At 38.9% G+C, this 23,623-nt stretch overlaps 5 protein-coding genes across 5 annotated transcripts; 3 read left to right on the top strand and 2 right to left on the bottom strand.

Annotated features, from left to right (window-relative positions):
- Positions 1 to 5,559: 5,559 nt before the first annotated feature.
- On the bottom strand, positions 5,560 to 5,992 carry LOC133847122 (putative uncharacterized protein DDB_G0281733). Its single transcript, XM_062281926.1, has one exon. It carries the CDS (start codon positions 5,986 to 5,988, stop codon positions 5,761 to 5,763), a length of 228 nt encoding a protein of 75 aa, XP_062137910.1. The 5' UTR covers positions 5,989 to 5,992; the 3' UTR covers positions 5,560 to 5,760.
- LOC133847131 (uncharacterized) lies at positions 5,988 to 6,492 on the bottom strand. Its single transcript, XM_062281938.1, has 2 exons — positions 6,308 to 6,492; positions 5,988 to 6,241 (listed from the first exon to the last, which is right to left on the bottom strand). The coding sequence occupies exons 1-2, from the start codon at positions 6,346 to 6,348 to the stop codon at positions 6,145 to 6,147; spliced, it is 138 nt and encodes a 45-aa protein (XP_062137922.1). The 5' UTR covers positions 6,349 to 6,492; the 3' UTR covers positions 5,988 to 6,144.
- Positions 6,493 to 8,427: 1,935 nt separating this feature from the next.
- On the top strand, positions 8,428 to 9,250 carry LOC133850487 (uncharacterized). Its single transcript, XM_062286607.1, has 2 exons — positions 8,428 to 9,038; positions 9,116 to 9,250. The coding sequence occupies exons 1-2, from the start codon at positions 8,995 to 8,997 to the stop codon at positions 9,213 to 9,215; spliced, it is 144 nt and encodes a 47-aa protein (XP_062142591.1). The 5' UTR covers positions 8,428 to 8,994; the 3' UTR covers positions 9,216 to 9,250.
- Positions 9,251 to 9,275: 25 nt separating this feature from the next.
- LOC133850486 (uncharacterized) lies at positions 9,276 to 9,633 on the top strand. Its single transcript, XM_062286606.1, has one exon. The coding sequence runs from the start codon at positions 9,276 to 9,278 to the stop codon at positions 9,537 to 9,539; it is 264 nt and encodes an 87-aa protein (XP_062142590.1). The 3' UTR covers positions 9,540 to 9,633.
- Positions 9,634 to 16,065: 6,432 nt separating this feature from the next.
- On the top strand, positions 16,066 to 22,749 carry LOC133848236 (uncharacterized). The gene is made up of 9 exons (XM_062283723.1): positions 16,066 to 16,368; positions 16,433 to 16,818; positions 16,886 to 17,084; positions 17,779 to 18,224; positions 18,281 to 18,569; positions 20,361 to 20,663; positions 21,098 to 21,471; positions 21,535 to 22,173; positions 22,234 to 22,749. The coding sequence occupies exons 1-9, from the start codon at positions 16,111 to 16,113 to the stop codon at positions 22,505 to 22,507; spliced, it is 3,168 nt and encodes a 1,055-aa protein (XP_062139707.1). The 5' UTR covers positions 16,066 to 16,110; the 3' UTR covers positions 22,508 to 22,749.
- The last annotated feature ends 874 nt before the right edge of the window (positions 22,750 to 23,623 follow it).

Below are 23,623 nucleotides of genomic sequence, written 5' to 3'. Positions count from 1 at the left end.
TGAATCACAGTGCCTGCTGCAACCACAAAACACGAAAAGAGGAGGCAATGCATTGTTATTGGGCTGCCGGAGATGGAAGCTGAAGTTGAAGCCGAAGCTGAAGCTGAAGCAGCATCAGAAGTAGAATCTCTGTTCGAGGTTGAGGTAGAGAGTAACCTCACAACGCGTCAAGTTGAGTCGTCATCGTCATCATCATCGCGGGCATTGTCGACATAAATGCACAATTTGCACATAAAAGCATACACACACACACACACACAGGCGCACACACGCACACTCGTACTCATATTCAATGTACTTCCGGTGGCAGGACCTATGCGCAACGCATTGTGGCAAGAGGCCGAGAAGGGGGCAGTGGCAGGGGCAGGGGCAGCAACAGAGAGTCGGCACAGCGTCTGTTTTGATGTGTTTTCAAGGCCCTTTGACAGTGGCGGTGTTACAGGGATAATACACACACTTAATTGCTCAAAATGATGCGATTGTGAAACGTATATCCTCCATATGCCCAACACACACACACACACACACACATGCACATATCAAATCTAAGGACATACAAGTATATATGAAGTACGGCCCTCTATGTAAAGTCTGAACCACCCGGGAGCTGTGTATGTGCAACAAATGGAAGCTTCGTGCAGCTTTTTCGTCCTCTGTCTATATAGGGAGAGAATGAGAGAGAAGGAGAGTGTGAGCGAGAAAGAGAGGGAAAGCGTGTGTGTATTTAAGGCACAACAAAAGACAGTCTAAGCATATCATTGGCGTTTTGTATGTGGCATAATTGCATTTAAAGGTTTTACATTTTATGAAAACATAAGTACAGAATTTCAAAATGCCGCAAAGTGAAAATAAATTTGAATTTACAATGTGTACGAATGCTCTACTGTAAACAAAACTAAATATTGCAACAAATATAATTTATAATACGCAACTAATTGACTTGCAAGTTAATGAAAATATGTCTATTATTGGAATAATATTATAAAGATAAATAAATAAATAAATTCAAATTATTTAAAATGAATGTAAACTGATTATTCAGTTTTCTAGCATCAATACAAATATTTATTTTGAAATCTTATTATTTAAAGCTCTTTGATTTAAGTAACGTAATATTGTATTTTACAATAATAAGCTATGAATATTAATGAGAATTATAAATGAAAATACAATCTTGTAAATAATGCAGGCTGTATTCAGAACTAAGTACTAATTATTTGCTAACTTATTATACATTTTATTCATAACACATTAGCCAATCACAATTTGTTTTCCACCTTCAACAAAAATATTCGAATTATCCGTTTATTATTTGTAGCTCATTTCCCGCCTTAATGTACTATTTAATATGCCCCATTCTGCAATGAGGGTAGCACACTTGCTTAACCTTGCCATGGATAACCATGGATATGCCCACTCTTCGATTGAAGGGCTGCCCACAAAAACGCAACCACGTTTCTGCGTTTTACTCGAGAGTCCTTCACGCTTGCATTGAAGCACTCCAGGCGAGAGTAGAGCCATTGCCATTGTTTCAATTTCCATATCAACTTCGTCGATGTAGTCGATGTTGTTGTTTTTATTTTGATGTTGATTTTGATTTTGATGACCTCGCCTCAGTTTACAGCATCTATAAATACAACACAAATGTTGTACAAATGCTGCGGTCTCATATTTTTATTGCATATTTTACGAGATGAATCGTGACATTCAGTAGCTAGACCCTGGATGCAGGGCGGACTTTGACCCAGGACCTCAACACAACAGTATTGCAATCCAATTGTCATTCATGACAGCTGTCGATCAGCATCAGATTCGAAATGGCGGTTCGAAAATTGTTTTCATATTTTACGGTGGTTGATTTCCCATTTTTATTGGCAGCCGCGACACAATTGTCGATTCGCCTTGCTCAGTGCTCAGATCTCTGTTCTCAATTCTCAATAGAATTGAGATTTTCATGTAATTGCTGCCCTTTGTTTGGCCGCATGTTTGGTATATTTTGTAAATTAGATATTGCATTTGCATAAGTTTAATCCACAATATCAGAAAATGACATGAGGCCACATCGATATTATTATGTGATATGATATGTCACTTGATATACGTTCGTCAATGTGGATTAGAGATCTGCATAATTGTCATATTCAGAAGTAAAGAAATCTCTTCCAGAAGCAATTAAAATTGATTGTTGTGTAAGGATTTAATAGATATAGCTGTATCTATTAAATGTTGTCATGATGAGGTCAACCTTGTGTTGGAGATGCGTTTTAAATTTTTATACAACTTTAATCACTGTATTATATGGAGATCTAGAATAAAAGAGTGATCTAAAAATGGACCATACACAGTTAAGTTACTCCACATTTTGCTAGCTGTTGTCAATTTAGAATTTTTTATGTATTTATTTTATTTTATTTTCAAATCAGTGTGAAAAATTCAGCTTTTCTTATTAAGTCCGATTTTCATTTTAATAGTTTTTTTTTTTAGATTACAATTTGCTTTTGAATTTAACCACAAGTTTTTTTAAATATAACAAATATAAATATATTGATCATATATTAATCGCACTATAATAAAAACCTATTCTTTTGTATATTACAATTTGCTATTAAATTTAACATTAACTTATTAAGAATCTATATTAACCGTATAATAATCGAAATATAGTAAACACGTCTTCTATTCGCTTCTCATAGTGTCAGGCTAAACTTCGCTCTTATGTTATTTTATATATACAATCCAGCTCAGCTTTCTAAAATACTTTTTAAAATCCACCTATTAGACTGTTATAATAAAAATAGATTTGCTTGCTCTTCTCTACGTTATCATTAGCTATCTAGCTACTCACTCATTCAAACATCTGTTTATGCTCAACTCTTCGACTGATTGAACCATTCAAATTTGCACCTTTAGCGCATTGATCACTTTGCCACATTGTTGTATGAAATTGACATGAAATATTATAGGTAAGAGTGTTTGCACATTGCAGACAACAATTTAAGGTAAATGAAATTTGGATTATGTCTGTTTGATATGTGTGGCAACTGGCGTCACAACTTGCCATCAAATTGCCATGCGACACGCACAGCAACAACAGCAACAACAACCAGAAACCAGGAAGAACAACCCGCCAAACACCTTTCTGGCAACTGTCAACGCCCGTATGCGATGTTTAAGTACATTCAGATTCAGATTCACATTCAAACATTCGCACTCTGCAATCGCAATCACAATTTACAAGCTGCTGGCGGAGACATCCGCGACGAGAAATTTGCCATCAATTGTTTTGCAACCAGGCGTAACTCCCAAGCAGAAAGGTAGACAGAACCTGAACCTGAAAGGGACGGGAAAAGGCATGGAAAGGGAAAGGTAAGGGAAGTCTGCTGCTTTTGCATTCCCGCAGTAGCAGCAGCGGAGAGCGAAACATCTGTCGGATGTCGGAAGTTGTATCTGACGGCACGCCCCACACTTCAGACACGCGGCAAGCAAGGTTTGACTACGACTCTAAAAGTAGAGAACAGAAAAAGGAGACACGGGCTGAGGCGGAGGCGGAGGCGGAGATGGGCTTGGCCGTGTCACTTTTTCATTGCAAGCTGCGATTTTTGCCTGGCAAAAGTTACGGAAATTATTCATAATTTTCCACCGCGTGGCATGTGGCATGTGACATGTTGCGACGGAAGATGTTATCGCAACATTGGCATTGAGACTGGCGCCTCACAAAGGTTGTCTGTCAAACGGAAGCGAAAAAGCCATGAGGCAGATAATGAAATGCCTGCTGCAGTTCCACGAACTTGTTTCACCCGACCAAAGGCCTCTTTTTCACAACAAAAATCTCTTTACTTTTATATTTAGAAATGTTGCGGGATTTCCATGATAATGACGTGATAATTGCTTTTCCGGCAGTGCCATCAAAAGTCAGGCCCGTTCAGTCAGTGGCCCGTTTGAGGAATCCTTGCAAGTGACACATTCACATTTTATAGCATCAAAAGTTCAAAGGTTTTGCTGCTGCTGTGCCACCTGCTGTGTGTTTTTAATTGCAAAGTGACGAAGATGTCGACGAAACCGACATCAGGACACCAGGATACAGCATCGCCTGGCCAGGATTAAGAAGCGACCGCCCGGCGCTTCAAAACAAAGCAATTACAGTGCAGCAAACACACAATTTATAGAGAGAAATCAGCCAAAAATAAAGCGCTTCAATTAGACGCAGGACACGTCAAGTGTGTCGCCCCCAAAAGTGTCAGCTATCCGGAAGACCCAAAAAAGTACCATATACATATATATAAATACAGTTGAAAAAAAAAAGAAAATACAAAATGAATACTGTAGAGAAAAATTCTATTAGCGCCGTCAAGGAAATCGTCTCTAATAGCCAAACGTGCCACGTGCCCCTTGTGTCCCTTGTGTCCCTTGTGCAGTCATGTGTCAAAAGGACGACCGCAGTTCACTCCCTTCGCTCCCACTCGCTGGCATCTGTGAGCGGGCAAATCTATCTGCCCATTGGCAAACAATACAATTGAAAAATTATAAAAATTCGCACTTTCAAATGCTGCCGTAACGGAGCTACCGCAAAAGCCCGGACGGACACAAGTCCGGATAGCGGACGTCGTTCTGCGGTAATGCCTGAGCCGACAGAGATACACTTGTTCCCATCTCCAACTCGCCCCCGGACTTTGCCACACGTGCCACACACAGTCAGCGCAAGCGCAAGCGCTAAGGGTGATGATGAGTCTGAGAAGTGTAGCATTGAATCTGGATTGCGATTGAAATTTAGTTGGCTCAGGGGGGAGAGCTATTTGAAAAGACGGGCAGACATCATGAATATTGCAGTCCTATGACCGGGTCTGTCAAATAAGCGTAGCTAATGTGTATTAAGTGCACTTTACCCAAAGTTCCGTCTAACTGGGAATGGGAAACTGAATAGGAATGGGAATGGGAATGGGAAGGAAGTGACAAGGGATGGACGTGCAAAAGCATAAGCTAATCATGGTAATAGCCACAGTTCATGCAAATGTGCCATAGACATCAATAGAAGTCAAGTAGCAAGGTCGTTGCATTGGGGTTATGATGGATTGAAGGCGGCAAGGGAATATGAATAAATAATTGCAAGGTGTTAGGGTAAACTTAGTGCAAATAGTTTTTGTCTAGAATATAATTTTTAAGTCGCAGATAATCATATTTAATCCAGCATTCACTTCAAAAATTAAAGCTGACACCTTGACTAGCAATATATTAATATAATCTGAATAACTTCTGCTAAATAGACCAAAATTTTACTTTTAGGAATACTTTTATACTTCACAACCATTTAACTGCAATTTTAGTTGTATCCAAAATTCAACTTAACCTCACATTGGTTTAAAAACTCAACCTAACCTCACTAATACATTTTAGAAAGTTTAACTATTTGAACAGACATTTTTTATAAATTAAATTTTAAGCTGTAAAGTTATTAGACTTACCTTTTTAACTTTCTAACTTACCCGGAATTATGTTTACCATCTCGAAATATTTATTGCCTCCCTATCCTCATTAATGTTTCCTAATTTTCATAAAAACGTGTTTGTTGCGCATCTTTTTTTTAATTTTGTTGATTAAATTTAGAATTTTAGATGATCTAACAGTTGTAAATAAGTAAGTTTACATCTAATATAAAGTTAACCCATAGAACCCAGAAATAACAACAGAACTTAAGTCTCAATCACGTTGCGGACACCAGGTGTCCAAGGATCCCATTCCCATACCCCCTACTCCCAAAATAGATTAGGAGAAGTGCATGGAATTGAATTTATCGCGATTATCCTTGACCATGTTATTGTATTTCCACTTCTCGGAACTGGAAGCCTGACTGCTCCACGCACCCGAGCTGTTGCTTGAGTGCGTCTTCGAGGACGACGACGACGACGAGGAGGAATTCGATTGGGATTTGCTGGAAGCAGCATTATCCTTACTGGACGTCAGACACTTGTCGGTGCGTTCCGTATAGACCATTTTCGATGGATTTTTCTTTTGTTCTTCCGTTGGGTATTAAGTTGACTCAAACCAATTTGCTATAAAATTGCTGATTGAATTTTTGAAATTCCGTGTTTTCCAATTGAGATTGAACTGCGCAGTTTACTGGAATGCTGAGTGGGCAGAGGTCAAAGTTCACGGTACAGTTTGAAGCAGCGTTAGCACTTTAAGTTCCTTATTGTTGGCCGAGTTGCCCGTGCGTGATCCTTTGCTGGATGACAGACTGCTCAATCTGAAAACAACGATGCCCATAGTGAGTACATTTCGCATGTCTTTCATTGTTTGACCCTTGACTTACCTGAATTGTTTAAGTAATTTGAGTTTGCTAATTTTTGGCATTGACACAAAACTTTTGCAAGTTGCACATTTGACAAAGAAAAAAAGGAAGTAATTGGAATTTATTTAAAGGAATCCCCGAACACGTGCACCGCCGATTGCAGGTTGCGCTCGCCTCAGTACTCAACTTTCTACTGAACCTCTAACGATGCCTGCAACTGCTTTAAATACCGCGCATTCGAATGCAAAAACAAAAAAACCTACTGCAAAAATGTCTCGTCACAATTCTAAAAGCAAACTGCGAACACTACGGCGAGCCAGCTGCTGACAACGTGTCGCATGAGCAAACGAAGAAAGCCCCGGCCCCGGTATTGGATCCCCCCTCCCAATGCCGAGACCCCGAAGTCCATACCACAAACACAGAAAACACAGAAAAAAAAACTCAAGACCCCCAGACAGCGTAGCAGACGCAGACAAAAACCCGTTCGAGCGACAGCAATGCAAATTAGAGTTGCCAACCAACTGGTTTATCACATTTACAATAACAAACTGATATACTATAATGATCAAGATAATATGCATATCTCTCCACTGCTATACGTATACTATATACTATATACCCCCTTAGCCAACGTACCGCCTGCTGTCACTCACGTAGTTCGAGTTCGAGCTTGGCTCAAGCTTTTTGCCCTATCGACTCTACCGGCCGGCCGGCTCTATATGGAGTACATCTATCTAGGGGTACTATAGACTACCCTAATGTGTGGCATCTTCTATTCTAGTTACATTGTTGCAACTCACGTGTGAGTGCTATGAATATGTATGAATACCTAACGTACATAGTCGCATATTCATCGAATAGCGGAGCCTGCCTGATGCTGATGCTGTTGATGATGATGATGATGAAAAATGAACGCTGCATTGCATCAGCCAATGTTTATTTAAGAGCCATCAGCTCGAAAGCCTGTTGACTGCTTTTAGTATTTAAATCTGTTGTTGTCGGCCATATATATACATATTATATATGTATATAGTTGTACTTGAATCTTATCTATGCTTGTCATATAGCAAAAACCATAAATAACGTACAAATAGTGTTCTTACCTTTAAGAATGATTTCATCATAATGCAACCTAACCTCAAAATGATTAAAACTCCAATGCTATAATCATTTTTAATATATCACAGTTTAATAGGAAAATCAACTTTATATTATTATTATTATTTGTTTGGTTTAATTTATTAAGAAATAAGAGTATCATGCAATTTGAAAAAATAAACCAATTTTCATTTCTTATTGTATTTCATATATATATAGAAAGAAACTTATCATTACCCCAACAAATTATATTTAGTAATTTATTATTTTTTTATTACCCAATTTTGTTTTTCTCGACATCGAAATCGATAAGATGAAGGACCGCACTTTTTATATTACGTAGTCACATAAAGTAGAATTGCTTTACAAACAAATTAATTTTTAATTATGCATTTAATGACAAACAACATGAGAATAATTTACAAAATACAGTAAACAGTTAGCTTGCATAAAAATAATTTAATTTAATGATCTCAGCATTGACGTAGTTTTACAAATTGGTTCAAATGAGGGCATTGAACGTCTAGGTCCTCGCATCTTAAATGTCAATACTTGCACTTGATTTGCGGTTTTGTTGTCTGGCCTTAACAACAATATCTCGTTATCGATGTCTAACAAACAGGTAAATACCAAAAACATCATGATGTGCAATATGCAAATGCAACCAGACATATGGATTATTTATTAAGAAGCGTGCGATCCCAAAAAAAAAAGAAAGAAATATTCCAGACTGGACAGGTTCCTTATGAGTGTTCCAACAAATAAAGTCCATACTAAATTTTCTTATATAAAGGTGCGGTGTGGCAGCATGAAATTATTAAGTGGCAACACTTTAAGCCGCAATGTTGTCAAGCTGAAAATGTTTCCAAAAATAATTGAACTTAAAGTTCCAAAGATCGGGAATTTCTCAAATTAATTTTGAATTGAAGTTCTTAAGAAAAAAATATTCAAATTATTTAGAATTGGAATTCTAGCTAATAATTTTCAATAAGAGAAATTTATACATTAATTCAAATGAATTTTAATTGAAATTCTTAGTAACAATATTTTAACAATTTGGTCAAATGATTCACTTGATATTCCATTGCTTAATCATGTCCTTAATTCAATTCAACTATAAATCGTTAGTTGTTTGTTTTGATTTTCGTCAACATTCTATGTGATTAGGGAACTCCCGTTCGATATGCTGTGTTTTCATTGATTCGTTTGCCATTTCTCGATTGCAATGACGTCGATCTGGTTTCGTGGAGAGATGTTTCTCGTGCCTCTTGTTGTTTTCGGTCAGCATTGACGCATAGCGATAAACAGTCTGCTACAAATGTTTCTTATTTTTTTTTTGGGACTGTTTTCATAACAATATCATCAGAGATTTGCATACACACATGTCGAAGACTGGTTTCCTCGTCAGCTTATCACGCTCCGGCCGCATGATGATGATGTTGTTTGCCGATTGCCGATTCCCCAACTAGATCAGCGGTTGGGGTATAAAAGCGATTAGCAGCAGCCGCCTTGAACACACAACCAAATCGGCACGATACGTGGCTAAAACCAATAATAACCAACAAGGCTCTCTCAAATTTGTTCCATAACGTGAAAAAACAAATGTGTCAATGAAGACACCAGATACCAAAGCGAAGCTTTTAAATAATATAAGGTTAGTTTGAACTTTCAACTTGTAACATTTGGAAATTTACTAACATAATTTCTTCTCTTTCGCTTTTCCCCTTGCAGTCTCTCTAAACATCTATCCTCTAAAAAGGGTTCACGCACCAGCAACTGCGGCAATCGTCTGGAATTTTCCGTGCTCACACTTCTAACCAACGTGCCCTGACTTTGTTCAAGCTCTAGTTATCCGCTGTAACTGTTGAAAAGAAAATCTCAATCCCTCAAAATGGTCCATCAGAATCGTACCCCCAGCAAGGCCATCCCAGCCAAGCATCTGAGTCCCATGCGCAGCATGGATGTGGTAGCCGGCGGCAAGTACGCCATGTCTGCCAGTCCGGCCGATAGCTTCCTGCGCAACAACCGTTTAACCGTGAACAGCTCCTCAAGTGGCAGCAACAGCAGCAGCAACAGCGCCAATGCCACGGCCTACAAATACAACAATATGGTGAACAACAATCGTGAGCAGTTCAATGCCCTGCATTTCTGCTAGGCAGAGGAAGGAGGACGAGGAGAAGGAGGATAGTTGAAATTGGAGTTGATCATTATGATGTAGCTCGCATTTTGTTTGCAATAAATATATATATATACATATATATGGTATATATATAATTCATAATATATATCACAATTAATTTCTTGACGCCTGTTTTAACACATAAATCGCAGTCACGTGTCACATTTGCTGTACAGTATAAAGTGTTTTTTTTTCAGGTTTCGTTTTCCCATTTTGCATTTTGGCAAATTAAATTATTAGCATCCGTTCCGCAAAAGCCGCCGGCTGAAAACATTTTTCATTGTTTGCGGCTGTCTGCAAGCACTTTGTCATCATATGCAAATCAACCCGATGTGTGTGTGTGTCTCTCTCTCTCTGTGTGTGTGTGTGTCTGTGTTTGTGGGTGTGTGTTTGCGTGGGGTTTCGCCACAATTCGCACATTTGAAATTCAGTTTTTTTCCATATGCGCCATATTTTCACATTAGACGCGAAATCAACAAAAGGCCAACAAAAAGCAAAGCAAACGTTCGCTTGGATTTGCATAAATTGTGATTAGCTTTGAGCCCAATTTCACTAAGCCACAAAAGAAAAGACGTCTATAAGCCATCAAATGGTAATGGTTATATTCTTATTTAATTCTAGGTTGAAATGGGTACAGCATAAAATATGAAATTCTTTAAATGTAAGAAACATATTTGAATGCAAGATTATCTGTTTTAAAATAATGTCTTTTAATTACTAATGAACTACATATGCTTTCGAAATGAAATATGATATTCATATAAATTTAAATATATTATTTGATAAACCTTATATAAATTTACTACAACTAAAAATGTAAAATAAGAATATAAAAAAAAGGGGAATATTAAAAAAAAAACATCACTATCTCTTGAAGGTCACAAAATTATCAATGAGCAACTTACTTTGGCTACTCTTGACCTATGAAACTCAGACATTAAATACATTTTATTGGTAAATTATATCTTTATTAATGTATGCAAATTTTTTATTAAAATCAAGCACTCGACCCGACTGACGATCCACCTATAACTAAGTAATCTAATAAGCAAAATTTAAATACAGCAATATAGATATTTTAAGACTGGAAAACCTATTTCCATGGCAACAACGAAAAAAGCGGACGTGGATAAAATAATCTCTAAATTCAAAATAGTCGAATAATTCTTTCTCTTCCCACTTCCATATTTGACAGCAAAAAACTAGTTACTCTAAAATTCTACTTTAAATCATAATCAAGTTCTAAACTTACTCATCGCCCTAAAGAAAATTATTGAAATCGCAAGCAGAAAATGTGACTATGTAAATCAAACGCGCTGTGCAAGTATGTAAATGAATTTCGAATAGTGTTTGAATGTTCTGAACTGGTTCTAAGCACTGACAACTGACAACAAAACAGAACAACAGCTGAAACAGCGAACAACGAATGCAATTGTTGAAAGCGATGAGTAAGTGTATAGATAGATAATATGCTATGGAATTTAGAGTATATGCTTAGTCGTAGCTAAACTCGTTTAACTCGTCTGATTATCTAATGTTTTCAATTTAGTAATTTGCATTAACAAACACTCAGATCAGATTTCCCACAGGCTAATCGTGGTATCACTTTGGGATTGAAGTGATAGGCAAAAACAACCCCCGGAGAGGAAGGGAGAGGGGAAATCATTAAAAGACAATCTGTTACATGGCACAAAAGTGCACAAATCATCTCCAGCCGCAGAGAATTTTATGCCCGAAAAACGTTTTTATTATTCCACTAAATTAAACGCTCAGCTCAAGTGAAGATTGCGACTCAATTTTCAAGGCACAGATTGGAAAGAAGTCGAAGGATGAAGAGGTGGAGGAGGTGGAAGCAAAGTCCTGTGATGCGTCAGGCGTCGACAGTCATTAAATTATCACACATTTAACATCAAAAACAATTCACAACTCGCACAAGTAGCAAAACCCGTCGCACCCTCAGTTTCAATCTCGATGTCGATGTCGATGTCGACCCTCTTGGCCTCCCCCTGTCGGCCAGGACTTGACTTTAACCCCCGCAACGCTGTAATAGCTAAGGACTGTTGCTGTTGCTGTTGCCCTGCCGCATTACAAGCTGAAAACATGGTTATTACATCAGGATGCCAGCAGTTGGGGGTTGTCTGCAGCAAGACAGAGACATAGAGAGAGAGAGAGAGAGAGAGAGAGAGAGAGAGAGAGGCGAGCACATGTGGGCGTTGCAAAACGGGCGATGGATGAATGTTCTGTGTCTTCTGATGATTATGACAGCATGACGACGACGACAACAATGATGTTGGTTATGGAAGAACAATCGCAACGCAAGGCGAGTGTAGTTTTTGGTTTTTGCATGGCTACTGTGCAATATGCTGGCCATTAAATGGAGCGATGACTGGGCCGAGAGCTATTGACGATAAATCATAAACGAAACATCAATTCCAGCCGCACTTGACCCCGGCCCAACAAAATGGACAACACATTTTATTATTGCACGAAATTGCCAGGCGAGGACGGGGAAAGGGACTTAAATTTTAAAGATGTTTTCGCTTCATTTTGATGGTCACGTGCCGTCGACTTTGGCCCGAAATTAATTAATTGCCAAAAAGAAGATTGATTAAGCAGACAGCGGCGAGAGACAGGAGAGAGAGAGCGAGAGAAAGAGCGTCGTAACCCATTCTCTGGGGCAGCTTATCTATCACGCCAACATCCTGAAAGGATCTGTCCCCAAAACTTTTATCCATTCCATTCCCCCCCATCGAATTGGGAATTGCCATTACAATTTCCATTCTTGTCGCTGTCTAAGACTTGAACTATTCGCTGCTTTTGGGACGTAGCATGATTTATCGACATGTTGGCGGAAATCGCAACGCCAAAACCAAAATGCGGAACACAAGAACTCTCTTGCTCTGGGCTAAAAAGTTGATCCAATGCTCCAAGGAACGGAAACGCAATCGGCGCACTGCCAAAAATAAATTGATTACTGTCACGGAAATAGCTAGAACAGCAACACAGGGCACAGACACACTTACACACATGTGATGGTTATGCTGAAAGTTTGTTTATTAATCGATATACCAGGACGATACGACACCTGACTTGAAGCCAACTCCAACTGTCCCAAAGTCAAAAGCAGCTTACGACTAAATCAATGCAGCATATGGATAGAATGTTGATGGGGAGCAGAAGAACTGAATCTAAGTGTGTTTGGGGAGCATTTATAGATCACGTGACGTGGCCCGTAAATAGTTTTGTGCTGTCAATTAAGGGCACCTGCAGCAGGTGAGTAGAAGTGTTTGAGTTGCCACATGCTTCACGGCAGCAAATTGTGCGTTTGACACATGCCTCGAATACTTAATACGTAAATACAAATTAAAGCTAATGAGTGACTGCTTTTTCATAGCATACTTCTAGGCAACTTATTTAGTACACTTGCCTAAGCATTACAACTTGAGTAGTTGAGTTTTAAACCTCCCTAAAACTATGCTACACTCTAGACAAGTCAGAGAAGTCGTCACCTTGGCAATATTTTAAAATGTTTGAAAAGTGCCTAGAAAGTTTTCTAGCCCCCGCCTGAATAGATCTACCGGATAGTGCCCTGAGATAGCAATATGTCTAGTTTCTTAGCACTTACAGTGAGCAACCCTTTTTTCGTGCTGTGCAATCGAAAACACCTACGACAAAGCGATTGATTGGCGGTAACAAATGTATTAGAAACTTTCTCTGTATAATTTCCGCATTTTCAGGACATGGAACCAAAGCATTCACTTCAAATTGCACTTCCGTGCGAAAAATTGTTTATCGAAAACTTTCATTTGTGTACTCCGTCTCCCCCGTCTCTTTTTCCACGACTATAATGTATATGCTCCCCCTGGCACTGAGAATATTTTTGCACAATGGAACGTCGTCCGCAGCTACCTTAACCCTCCCCCTTGGCCGTCGATAAAGTTTGCACCTATTGTCATTTTATTGATTTGTTATAAATTTCACACACACACTCTCGCACGCTTATCATTTCATGCACTTCGATTAAATGTAAATGGTTGGAAAATTTTATAAAAGTGTCCCGCCCACTTTTCACAGAGAAACGGACACGCGCTGGCCGTAACCCTTTTTTTCTGTTGATTCGCTTATCTTGTGACTTTTCAATACGATTTCTATCATTTAAAATTCCATTTTATTGCCGTTTATCAGCAAATAGAAAAAAAAGGCGAATAGAAAAATGGAGCGAATAATAGCATTGCGAGTGCAAAAGACGTTAAAATAAATTGATACATTTTCAATTTTAGGATGCTTATCGATTTTCAAGGAAACTCACTTAAAGGCATACCTTCAATTTTCCAGAGCCAGCTGTTGATGCTATTCTATGTTTGGCTGTGTGTGTGTGTGTGTGAGTGTGATTTTATAAAAGTTTTTCCACACTTGATTTGATAATGTGTCGTAAATTTTGCTGCTTTTGGCATTTTCACTTTTCGCTTGTGAAAATTTTCACAATTAAGGCACATTTAATGACGTGTCGCAAATATTAACACAACACTTCCTGCCAACCATCATCCTCCCCTGCCTGCCCCTGTCTCTCCCGCCTCACTCAAACACACATCCCCCTTTTGACAAAGCAGCTGTTGACATCGTTGTCGTCGTCGTCGTCATCGTCATCGGGCAACGTCCAGAGTCCAGTTTTTCCCAGTCGAACTTCTCAAAATCTCAGTCAAGTTTCTGCTAATTGAGCGGAACGTGAAAATTTTTCCTAATTAAATAATTTTCTTAATTTTAACGACTTGCCACGGGCGGCAGCACTCTCAGGCAATGATATTTTATGTACGAATAGAGTGTGCAACATTTTGAAATTACTGCAAGTATCTCAAAAATTATGGTTATTATTCGACCCATTATCAGCCAAGTGAATTTTAATAAGCCAACTTACTCCAAGTTTTGTCATTGCTTCAAATGCTCGCCTCGCCCTCAAGAAATTCTAATAAGACTTCCGATTTCTAATATCAGCACGAAAGTATGCTACGAAAAAGGTGCGTTTGACAGCGGATGAAAATTAAAAAATTTATTTATGGCGCTCTTCTGGGCGCTGTTTGAAATTGTTTGAATGGCACCTTTATGAGTCTTAAGAATATTGCAGTTGTTTTTGAAATGAACTCAGCAGAGTTAAATATTTGAAATTTGTTTTATATGGTCGCATTGATTTCAATATTAAAATTGCAATTAAAACACGCATACGTTTATTTGCCAATTAAAAGCGTCATAAAATATCAATATTATTTACAAAAAGAAGACTAACTTACTTGTTAAATATGCCAGGTGAAACGTGTTCTAGTAGTGAAATTTGTTTAACGTAATTACAAATATGAGAATTTCACTCTAGTGTAGGTAATTGCATTTGCAAATATTGTTTGCGGTCTTGCAATAAATTAATATTTTACTAACTATTATTTAAGTGATGAGAACAGGAGTGCGAGAGAGAGAGAGAGAGAGAGCGAGAGTGAGAGACAGAGAGTGTGTGTGATGTATTGTAATTGCAATAAATCTCATTGCATATGCAATTTGCATATTAATTACATTGATTGAATCAATGGAGAGCCGAACGTAATCGAAGTTGACGTTACCACAAAATGCACTCTTGATTGGGCTTGTGGCAAGGTTGGCTGCCCCCCCCCCACTCAGCACCTTATCCGCAGGGCTGAACCACTGCAACAATCACGATTTCGAGTCTGAGTCTGAGCTTGACTCCCATTGCAACTCCTAGTCTCGAGTTCTTTGTTATTTGTTTAAACTGTGAGTCAAGTTTCTGCTGCAGTCGTTGTCAACCGTCAGCAACAAGTAGAGTTCAGTCTCACTGGAAGCGTCCAATAGACAAGTTGCAAATAACGGAACTACACAAAAAAACTGCATTTCAATTCTGTGCTTTGACAAAGGGATTGTGCTGCTGTTGCTGCTGCTGAGTCAGTCAAGGTTGTTTTGCATATAAAATTGCAGCCAAAGTGTCTCTAAATGCCAGGCGGCATCTATAATTAAGCACTTGCAACTGCAACACAATAGCTGGCTGACCGAAACTATAGATATACATATATAAAGAAAAAAGTGTTAACGTTCACGATTTATGGCCAAAGATAGCAATTTGCATTGAACACTTTGCAGCGATCAAAAATACATATACATATATGTAATTTCGGATATGCCAATTAAAAGATACAAGAATATCTACAGCGTGGGGTAAAAAGCAATTTGGAGCGCGAGCAAGTTTAAATTTTACTTTAAAAGAATTTGCAATATTCTTAATATATATAAAAAGTAATTTTCATTTAAAAACTGGCTTAAAAGTTGCAGTGTGTGATAAAAAAGTCAACTGGCAAAGGCAATTCCCATATTGCTTTCAACATACACAAAAATATCTAGCGGAGTTTGCAGGTATAAAATGCAATTTAGATAGAGCAATCAAATCTTTTAAAAAGGTATTTCCATCCAGTGATATTTAGCAATCTGCAACAACTTGGTGTCACTATTGAACTGCTACAAACGAATCTGCAGCAACAGGTGTGGCATCAACATGCTTAATCGAGCATTGATAGTACTCTTGGGTTTGATCGCAGTCACCTCGAGTGGTCAGGGAGCTCAGATACTGGGACTGTTTGGACATCCCGGCAAGAGTCACTTTGACTTCTTTCGCCCCATGTTTGTGGAACTCGCGCAGCGTGGTCACAACATCAGCATGTACAGCTATTTCCCGCTGAAGCAACCAGTGGCCAATTACACGGATTATGTTTTCAAAGGCATGCCGCTGCTCACCGATATTGTGGATCTGCAGGTGAGTTGAGTTGATTGATAACCATCAAGTTGATCTACTCTCACTCGAATTTCCGGTTTTGCAGATGTTTGAACAGGAGTCGCAACTATTGGGTTTCATTCCCTTCAAGGTGCCAACGTTCTTCATGCTCAATGATTGGGGATTGCGATCCTGCAAGGTGGCCTTGAACTCACCGCTGATTGCCGATCTGTTGAGCTCCCCCCTACGCTATGATGTTATCATCATGGAGCATTTCTCCAACGATTGCTTGGCTTCTGTGGCGCACCTCTTGGATGCTCCAGTCATTGCTCTGAGTAGTTGTGCCATTATGCCGTGGCATTACAAACGCATGGGCACACCGTTCATTAACCCCACAATGCCCATGAGTTTTCTGACCTACACGGATCAAATGGACTTTATGGCTCGACTCAATAACTTCTTACACTTTCACACTGTCAATGTGCTCTACAAGTGAGTTGCTGTTCAATTAACTTTCCTCTTTTGTCTCTATATCTCATGTCGCACTTTTCACTTGCAGTTTCATTACACAGCCAGCCACGGACGCGCTGATAAGCCAACGCTTTGGCTTTGGTCTTCCGCCGATTAATGAAATTGTGAAGAACACAAGTCTCATGCTCATAAATCAACATCATTCCCTGACTGGCGCCCAGCCTTATGCTCCCAACGTCGTCGAAGTGGGAGGGCTGCAAGTGGGGAAAGCAAAACCTCTTCCGAAGGTGGGTTTGTCTGTAATAGTAAAGTATATGAATATAGTATATAAAGCTTAATATCTCGTACACATCAAGAATACTTTAATACTTTAGGAATTGTAGCATACACTTTGACAACCCAACCAGTCATTGAGAAACATTTAGATCAATAAGTTTACAAGAAAATTTAAGAGTTTTGCAATATACATACATATATCAAGATGTCACATATATATGTTTGCGACATGGCATACAAAAAAAACAAGAATAAGAATTTGATTATTCATCGTATTCTCGTTTTTACAGTAAAGTTGAGCAATTCATTGTTCTTAATATAGCATTCTTGACGTTTTATTTACACACACACAAAACGTATCAATTATTTATCACATTTCTTGGCCTTGGCTATTGTTATTTCTTTATCTCTTATCTTAAAACTTTTCAGGCTTGTTTTACTTCTTAATTGATTTGTAAATTTGTCGATTATTTTCTTAATTTCAAACAACAGTTTTAGCTCATTTTCTAAAACTATTTTCATGCATCTAACTTTGTAACACAAAATATTCTAAATACCAGAATGTTCTCACGTTAACAATTTCATAATTTTAATATAAATTTAGTATAGATTCTTTAAATGCAAGAATATTTGCATACTATTTAAAAACCAAACAATTATATTTAATATCATGAAATTCTTATGTTTCATTATTTTATATTTCAGCACCTGGAACAACTTTTCAACTCATCCAGTCAAGGTGTCATCTATATAAGCTGGGGTTCGATGGTCAATCCCAGCACGTTGCCTCCTCTCAAGCGCCAGGCCTTATATGATGCAATCTCTAAGCTGCCCGGCTACACCTTTGTAATGCGCATGAACAATCAAACTGGAAACGAGGGCAAACCCAAGAATCTCTTCAACTACGAGTGGCTGCCACAGCGGGATCTGTTGTGTCATCCCAAGGTCAAGGCCTTCGTTTCACATGGCGGACTCTTAGGCACCACGGAGGCTGTCTACTGTGGCGTGCCAATGCTGGTGACACCCTTCTATGGAGATCAGTTCCTCAATGCTGGAGCGGTAGAACAGCGACGCTTTGGTGTTATTGTCAGCTTTAAGGAGTTTGATGAGCCACATCTAAGCCAGGCTCTCAACACCATACTGAACGAGAAGTAATCAATGCAATAGTCTGTATAGAATGTGTTGTAATAGTTTTATGTATTTTCAGTTTTGCATCGCAAATGAAGCGCTCGACTGTTGCCTTCCGAGAGAGGCCCCAAGAACCGCTCGAACTGGCGATCTGGTGGATCGAGCATGTGATCGCGACTGGTGGAGCTCCCCTATCACGAAGTGTGGCCAGGAATATCAATTGGCTTGTCTACAACTCATTCGACATCTACGTGTTCTGCCTTAGCATCGTTCTATTGTTCCTCATCGCACTCTGGCAGCTATCAAAGCTCCTCAAATGGGCTGGTGACAAGTTTAGCACTTCGACGAAACCCAAAACAAAACAACAATAAAGATATTACATTTCTAGGGCATATGTTTACTATTTATTGCAAGTCATGGTGAATATTTAGAGAGTTCCGCTGAGTCAAAAACAATTTATCAGTTATCAATTTCCCTTTAAAAACACATTTGTTTTGTCTAGACCGCTCTTATTTCCAAGAGATTGTTACGATTCTAATATCAAAATAATCGGCTCTTGACGACGCTGAAAACAAGTGTAATTTGCGATCCACTTCATCGACTTGATAAAAAAATCATCCAAATACTTCGTGGAAGTGCTTAAAATAATCTGAAATAGTGATTCATCTGATTGTTGACCATAATTAACTCTAAACGTTTAAATTGCTTTATTTGAATGACAAACGTTTTTTACAATCAATATTAATTTTAATTCCCTTCCAGACGACCTACTAAATAATCTTCCATAATATATATTTTTTTGTTTATTTAGCTGAGTCTACTAAAATCAAGCCCTAGCAGCTAACCTCTTGAATAATCTTTGATTTTAGTATTTTGCTGATTAAAAGAAAATTTTGTATTCCCATATTGATGTCTTACGAATATAATAATTCCTTATAACAATTACTTATCATATTCATGTTTACTTGAGACTTGTTAATTGTCTTATAATGACTGTCGATTGAATACTAATAATTATTTATTTGGATTTCGCCTTGTAATGATTACTGTACATTCAATTTTTTAACACCATACATACTCACTTTTAGATACCCTTTCATTACATAAAGTTATCCAACTACCGTTTAGTAGGTACAGTCATCAATAATAAAAATGCTAATAATAATACTACTACAAGTGGCACTTCAGAAAGTTGATAACAAATGTTTGGCATAATATTCGAGGTGCCCGTCTACACAACTGAAAGCGATAAGCGAACACGCTTGCGACTGCCTCTTATTGTTTATGGGTCTCGTGCAACGTCAACCGGTTGTTTTTGATGAGCAAGACGACCAAGCAACAACACTTCCGACTTATATAGTACATATATTTGTGTATTTAATGACACGCACACATATAAATACCCCATTTGTATACATTGCCAAAGAGCGATCAATGACAAGGCAAAATTTTGAGAGAGTGCAATGCACTGCACAACAAGTCTTTAAAAGCTTCCCAAAAAAAAATGCACAGCTTGCAGAGAGAATGGAAATTTGCCGGTCAAAATTTCAAGCAGTGCAAGAGTCTCTTCAAGAGAGAGAGTAAAATAGAGCAGAGCCGAATCCAATTTGAGTGCAAACGAAAAATGCATTGACAATGCCTTAAATTAAGAAGAGAAAGCAGAAAACAATAACCTGATCAGTATGTATACACGTACATACATTGTCGAATTTGACGCTGCAGCCGAGCAGCGCAGCTTTATGTGTGAAGAAGACTAGCCATAGTCAGCGACTTGCGTTTGCTGATTTGTCAGTCGCTCACCGTAAGTCAAACAAATCACATGTGTGCGCGCGTTCGCTGTCGCTGCCAAGAGTACGCACATACATAATTGAGCTTCGTCTTTCATAAAATAAAGTGTTGCTCAACACAAAAGTGAGTGTGCAAATAACGCTTTAATTAACGAAATATCACCTATTGTTGCTGTTGTGTGACCTGTGTGTTGAACCTATAGTGAAATTTACATAATTTGGTATTGTTTGTGTCATGCGCAGAGTTGCCAACTGCAGCCAAGGTCAAATTATTGCAATTTGCAAATAATCAAGAAGAGCAACAAGTGTTATTTTCGATTTTTCTAATTTCTAATTTTAATTTACTCGGCATACCATTCTGTAACAAAACAGAATTCTACATATTCACCAACTAAAAAGATGTCGCGAATGTTGCTGCTAATGCCGCTGTTGCTGTCGACGCTGCACATCTTGGGCCACCAAGTGGATGCAGGTCGTCCACTGAAGGTGCTCGGATTGTTTCCGCATCCCGGCGTCAGTCATTTCCACTTTTTTCAACCCATCATGCATGCGCTGGCCGAGGGTGGACACGACGTCAGTGTGGTTAGTCATTTTCCCAGTAAAAATCCACCCGTACGCTACAAGGATTTTCCGCTTACCGGCATGGACAAACTAACAAATAGTGTGGACCTCAAGGTGAGCAACAACAACAATGTGAAAGTACCAAAACATAACGGAATATCGTGCGTGCGTTTACTACGAGTCGGCACTGCTTGCACTGCTTACGATATTTTATTCTTATTTGACTGGCAAGCAGTAAAACACTTTGTGTATGTCGGTTCTAAGCAAGCAGTGAACCGCTTACAATATGTGCCGGGTCTATTGTGAATGCCATGCAGTGATTTCGTATTTAGCAATTAATTTGTTTACAAACAAAAGCAAGTTCGTTACCTCACTCAAGGATTGCCCAAGGCATTACGCATGAAATGAACTTTCACTTTCAGTTTTTGCCACATTTCATTGTCTCTTATTATAAACAATTCATTACTGCGAATTTGTTAATGAACTTTGCTAAAAGCGAAAGTAAAATTCAAACAATAACAATTTGATTTTATTTTTCTTTTTTGCAGTTTTTCGAAAAGCGCGCCTTCTACAATCACTTTGTGGAGTTCTTTTTGCTCCACGAATGGGGCAAGCAGTCGTGCAATTCGACACTTCGCTCGGATGCGTTGCAAACGATCCTTAAGAAGAAAGCAGGCTACTATGACGTCATCGTGATGGAACAATTCAACACGGACTGTATGATGGGCGTGGCGCATCAACTGAAAGCCCCCATCGTCGCCTTGAGCAGTTGTGCTCTAATGCCCTGGCACTATGAACGCATGGGAGCACCCATAATCCCCTCCCACATCCCGGCACTCTTTATGGCCCAATCTCAGGACATGGACTTTGCAGGTCGCCTTGCCAATTGGTTCACCTTTCACGCACTCAACTGGATGTACAAGTAAGTGCAGCTGCAAGAAAAGATCTATTCAATGTTAGCCTATTAATTATTCATCGACCTTAGACTGATCTCGATTCCCACTGCGGATGCTTTGGTGCAGTACAAGTTTGGCCATGATTTGCCCTCAGTGGGTGAGCTGGCGAAGAACACATCTGTGTTCCTGGTAAATCAACACTATTCCCTCAGTGGACCCAAGCCTCTGCCCCCCAATGTTATCGAGGTGGGCGGTCTACACATTCAGAAATCGAAACCTTTGAGTGCTGAACTGCAGCGACTTCTGGACAGTGCTGAGGAAGGCGTCATCCTCATCAGTTGGGGCTCCATGATACGGGCCAATTCGTTGTCGACCGCCAAGCGGGATGGCATTGTACGTGCCGTGGCTCGACTCAAGCAGCAGGTGATCTGGAAGTGGGAGAATGAGACGTTGCCTAACAAACCAGCCAACATGCACATCATGAAGTGGTTGCCACAACGCGATATTCTCTGTCATCCCAATGTGAAGGTGTTTATGACCCACGGCGGTTTAATGGGCAGCTCGGAAGCGGCTTACTGTGGAGTGCCAACCGTTGTAACGCCCATGTATGGTGATCAGTTCCTCAATGCCGCTGCTTTGGTGCAGCGAGGCATGGGAGCGCTGCTTAACTACGAGGACATTTCCGAGAACAGCGTAATGCGGTCCTTGAAACGTGTCCTGGATCCTAAGTGAGTTACTTATGCAGTCTCCATTTCTCATTTTACTAAATTCACCTACGTGCTGTCCAGATATGCCGAGGCTGCCAAGATTGTGTCCCATTCTTTCCACCATCGACCACAGCAGGCGTTGCAATCAGCGATTTGGTGGGTGGAGCATGTTGCCCACACAGGCGGAGATCATCTTATCAAACCTAGTTCTGTGGAGATGTCACGTTTCGTCTACTACTCACTGGATGTTTACCTTGTTGTGGGCAGCATTCTGGCCATTGTTATTCTTAGTTGGGTTTCGCTCATCCAGCGATGCCGCGGCAAGCGACCAGAGCAGAAAAACAAGCGGGATTAAGAGGGGGTCTTGGTGTAGTGTATGTGATATTTTAAATGTGTATGTCCTCCTAGTGTACTATAGTCTGTCCTGTTCTAAAACTACATAGATGATAACATAGTTGCCTCGCGATTTTAATCACTAAAATCATTTTCGTTTAATGGTTGTAGCTGTCATTATGTCATTCTAATCTGTCTATTACATTTATATTATCTCCATGACAATAATTGTAATTTATAAATATTTTGCAATAAGCACAACGATTCTGAAATACTTTTTTAATCGAAAACATTTTATTTGCAATATTATTTTTTCCTGTTCAAAAGATAATAACTTTAATTTCAATAAAATCGATGAAATATCTTCAGACATAAGTTTCCGGCAAGCTAGCAAGCAAAGAAATGATAAAAAACGATAACGTAATAATATATGATTAGCTATTATACAATTTAACCCCAAAAAGTAAAAACTGCACTGTTTATTTTTGATATAATTATTTACTTTTCGTATATTTACGACAAAGTTGCTTTTAGAGTATTTGCACTGTAATGGTCTTATAATCTACAGACATTTAATATTTCCAAACATATCTTCCAGACGTTTAATCTTTATCAGCAACAAATACTACAAAAAAAAACATTTAATCTTCGCACAATCAGAAAGTGCTAACAACCTACTCTCTCGCCTAGATGGCAAACATAATCGCATGTTCGTATTTGAAATACCCTTTCCTGAAAGATCTTTTCAATATAATATTTATAAATAGAAGTATACCGAATAATTGTTAGAGTAAAGATTCTCTTCAAGTATTTTTTCAAGTTACAAAAAAAATGCGACCTTGATAATGATTGATTAGGTATTTTGAACTTGTAACGAAATAATGCTCCAGGGTATTTCGAGTTCGTCATCGGCACACAAATGTTGCCTTGTTTGTTTATTTATGATTTTACTTTTACAATGCTCATGATCCAAGATTTGGGGTGCCTCTGTCTTTCTCTCTTCCCTTAATCGAAAACGTAATTTCTTTCGGGTCTCACATTGTCGGTGAAGCAGATCTCTCAGTTGTTGGACGATGTTCGTGGTAAACACAAGTGTTTCTTTCGCTCACTCGTAATTGAGTAATTTTGAGCAAGTTCA

This window comes from Drosophila sulfurigaster, chromosome 2L, assembly GCF_023558435.1.
Source record: "Drosophila sulfurigaster albostrigata strain 15112-1811.04 chromosome 2L, ASM2355843v2, whole genome shotgun sequence".
In the NCBI taxonomy this organism is placed as follows: Eukaryota; Metazoa; Arthropoda; class Insecta; order Diptera; family Drosophilidae; genus Drosophila; species Drosophila sulfurigaster.
Note: the sequence above shows the minus strand (reverse complement) of the source record. Positions and strands in the feature narration are given on the sequence as shown.

What these genes read in the sequence shown, in the direction of transcription:
- LOC133847122 (XM_062281926.1), bottom strand. Translation starts at nt 5,988, where the DNA reads ATGGTCTATACGGAACGCACCGACAAGTGTCTGACGTCCAGTAAGGAT.
- LOC133847131 (XM_062281938.1), bottom strand. Translation starts at nt 6,348, where the DNA reads ATGCCAAAAATTAGCAAACTCAAATTACTTAAACAATTCAG. An exon ending in AAATTACTTAAACAATTCAG is followed by an intron (nt 6,242 to 6,307) that starts GTAAGTCAAGGG and finishes CGTTGTTTTCAG; the next exon opens with ATTGAGCAGTCTGTCATCCA.
- LOC133850487 (XM_062286607.1), top strand. Translation starts at nt 8,995, where the DNA reads ATGAAGACACCAGATACCAAAGCGAAGCTTTTAAATAATATAAG. An exon ending in AAGCTTTTAAATAATATAAG is followed by an intron (nt 9,039 to 9,115) that starts GTTAGTTTGAAC and finishes TTCCCCTTGCAG; the next exon opens with TCTCTCTAAACATCTATCCT.
- LOC133850486 (XM_062286606.1), top strand. Translation starts at nt 9,276, where the DNA reads ATGGTCCATCAGAATCGTACCCCCAGCAAGGCCATCCCAGCCAAGCAT.
- LOC133848236 (XM_062283723.1), top strand. Translation starts at nt 16,111, where the DNA reads ATGCTTAATCGAGCATTGATAGTACTCTTGGGTTTGATCGCAGTCACC. An exon ending in AAGCAAAACCTCTTCCGAAG is followed by an intron (nt 17,085 to 17,778) that starts GTGGGTTTGTCT and finishes TTTATATTTCAG; the next exon opens with CACCTGGAACAACTTTTCAA. An exon ending in AACCCAAAACAAAACAACAA is followed by an intron (nt 18,570 to 20,360) that starts TAAAGATATTAC and finishes GTAACAAAACAG; the next exon opens with AATTCTACATATTCACCAAC.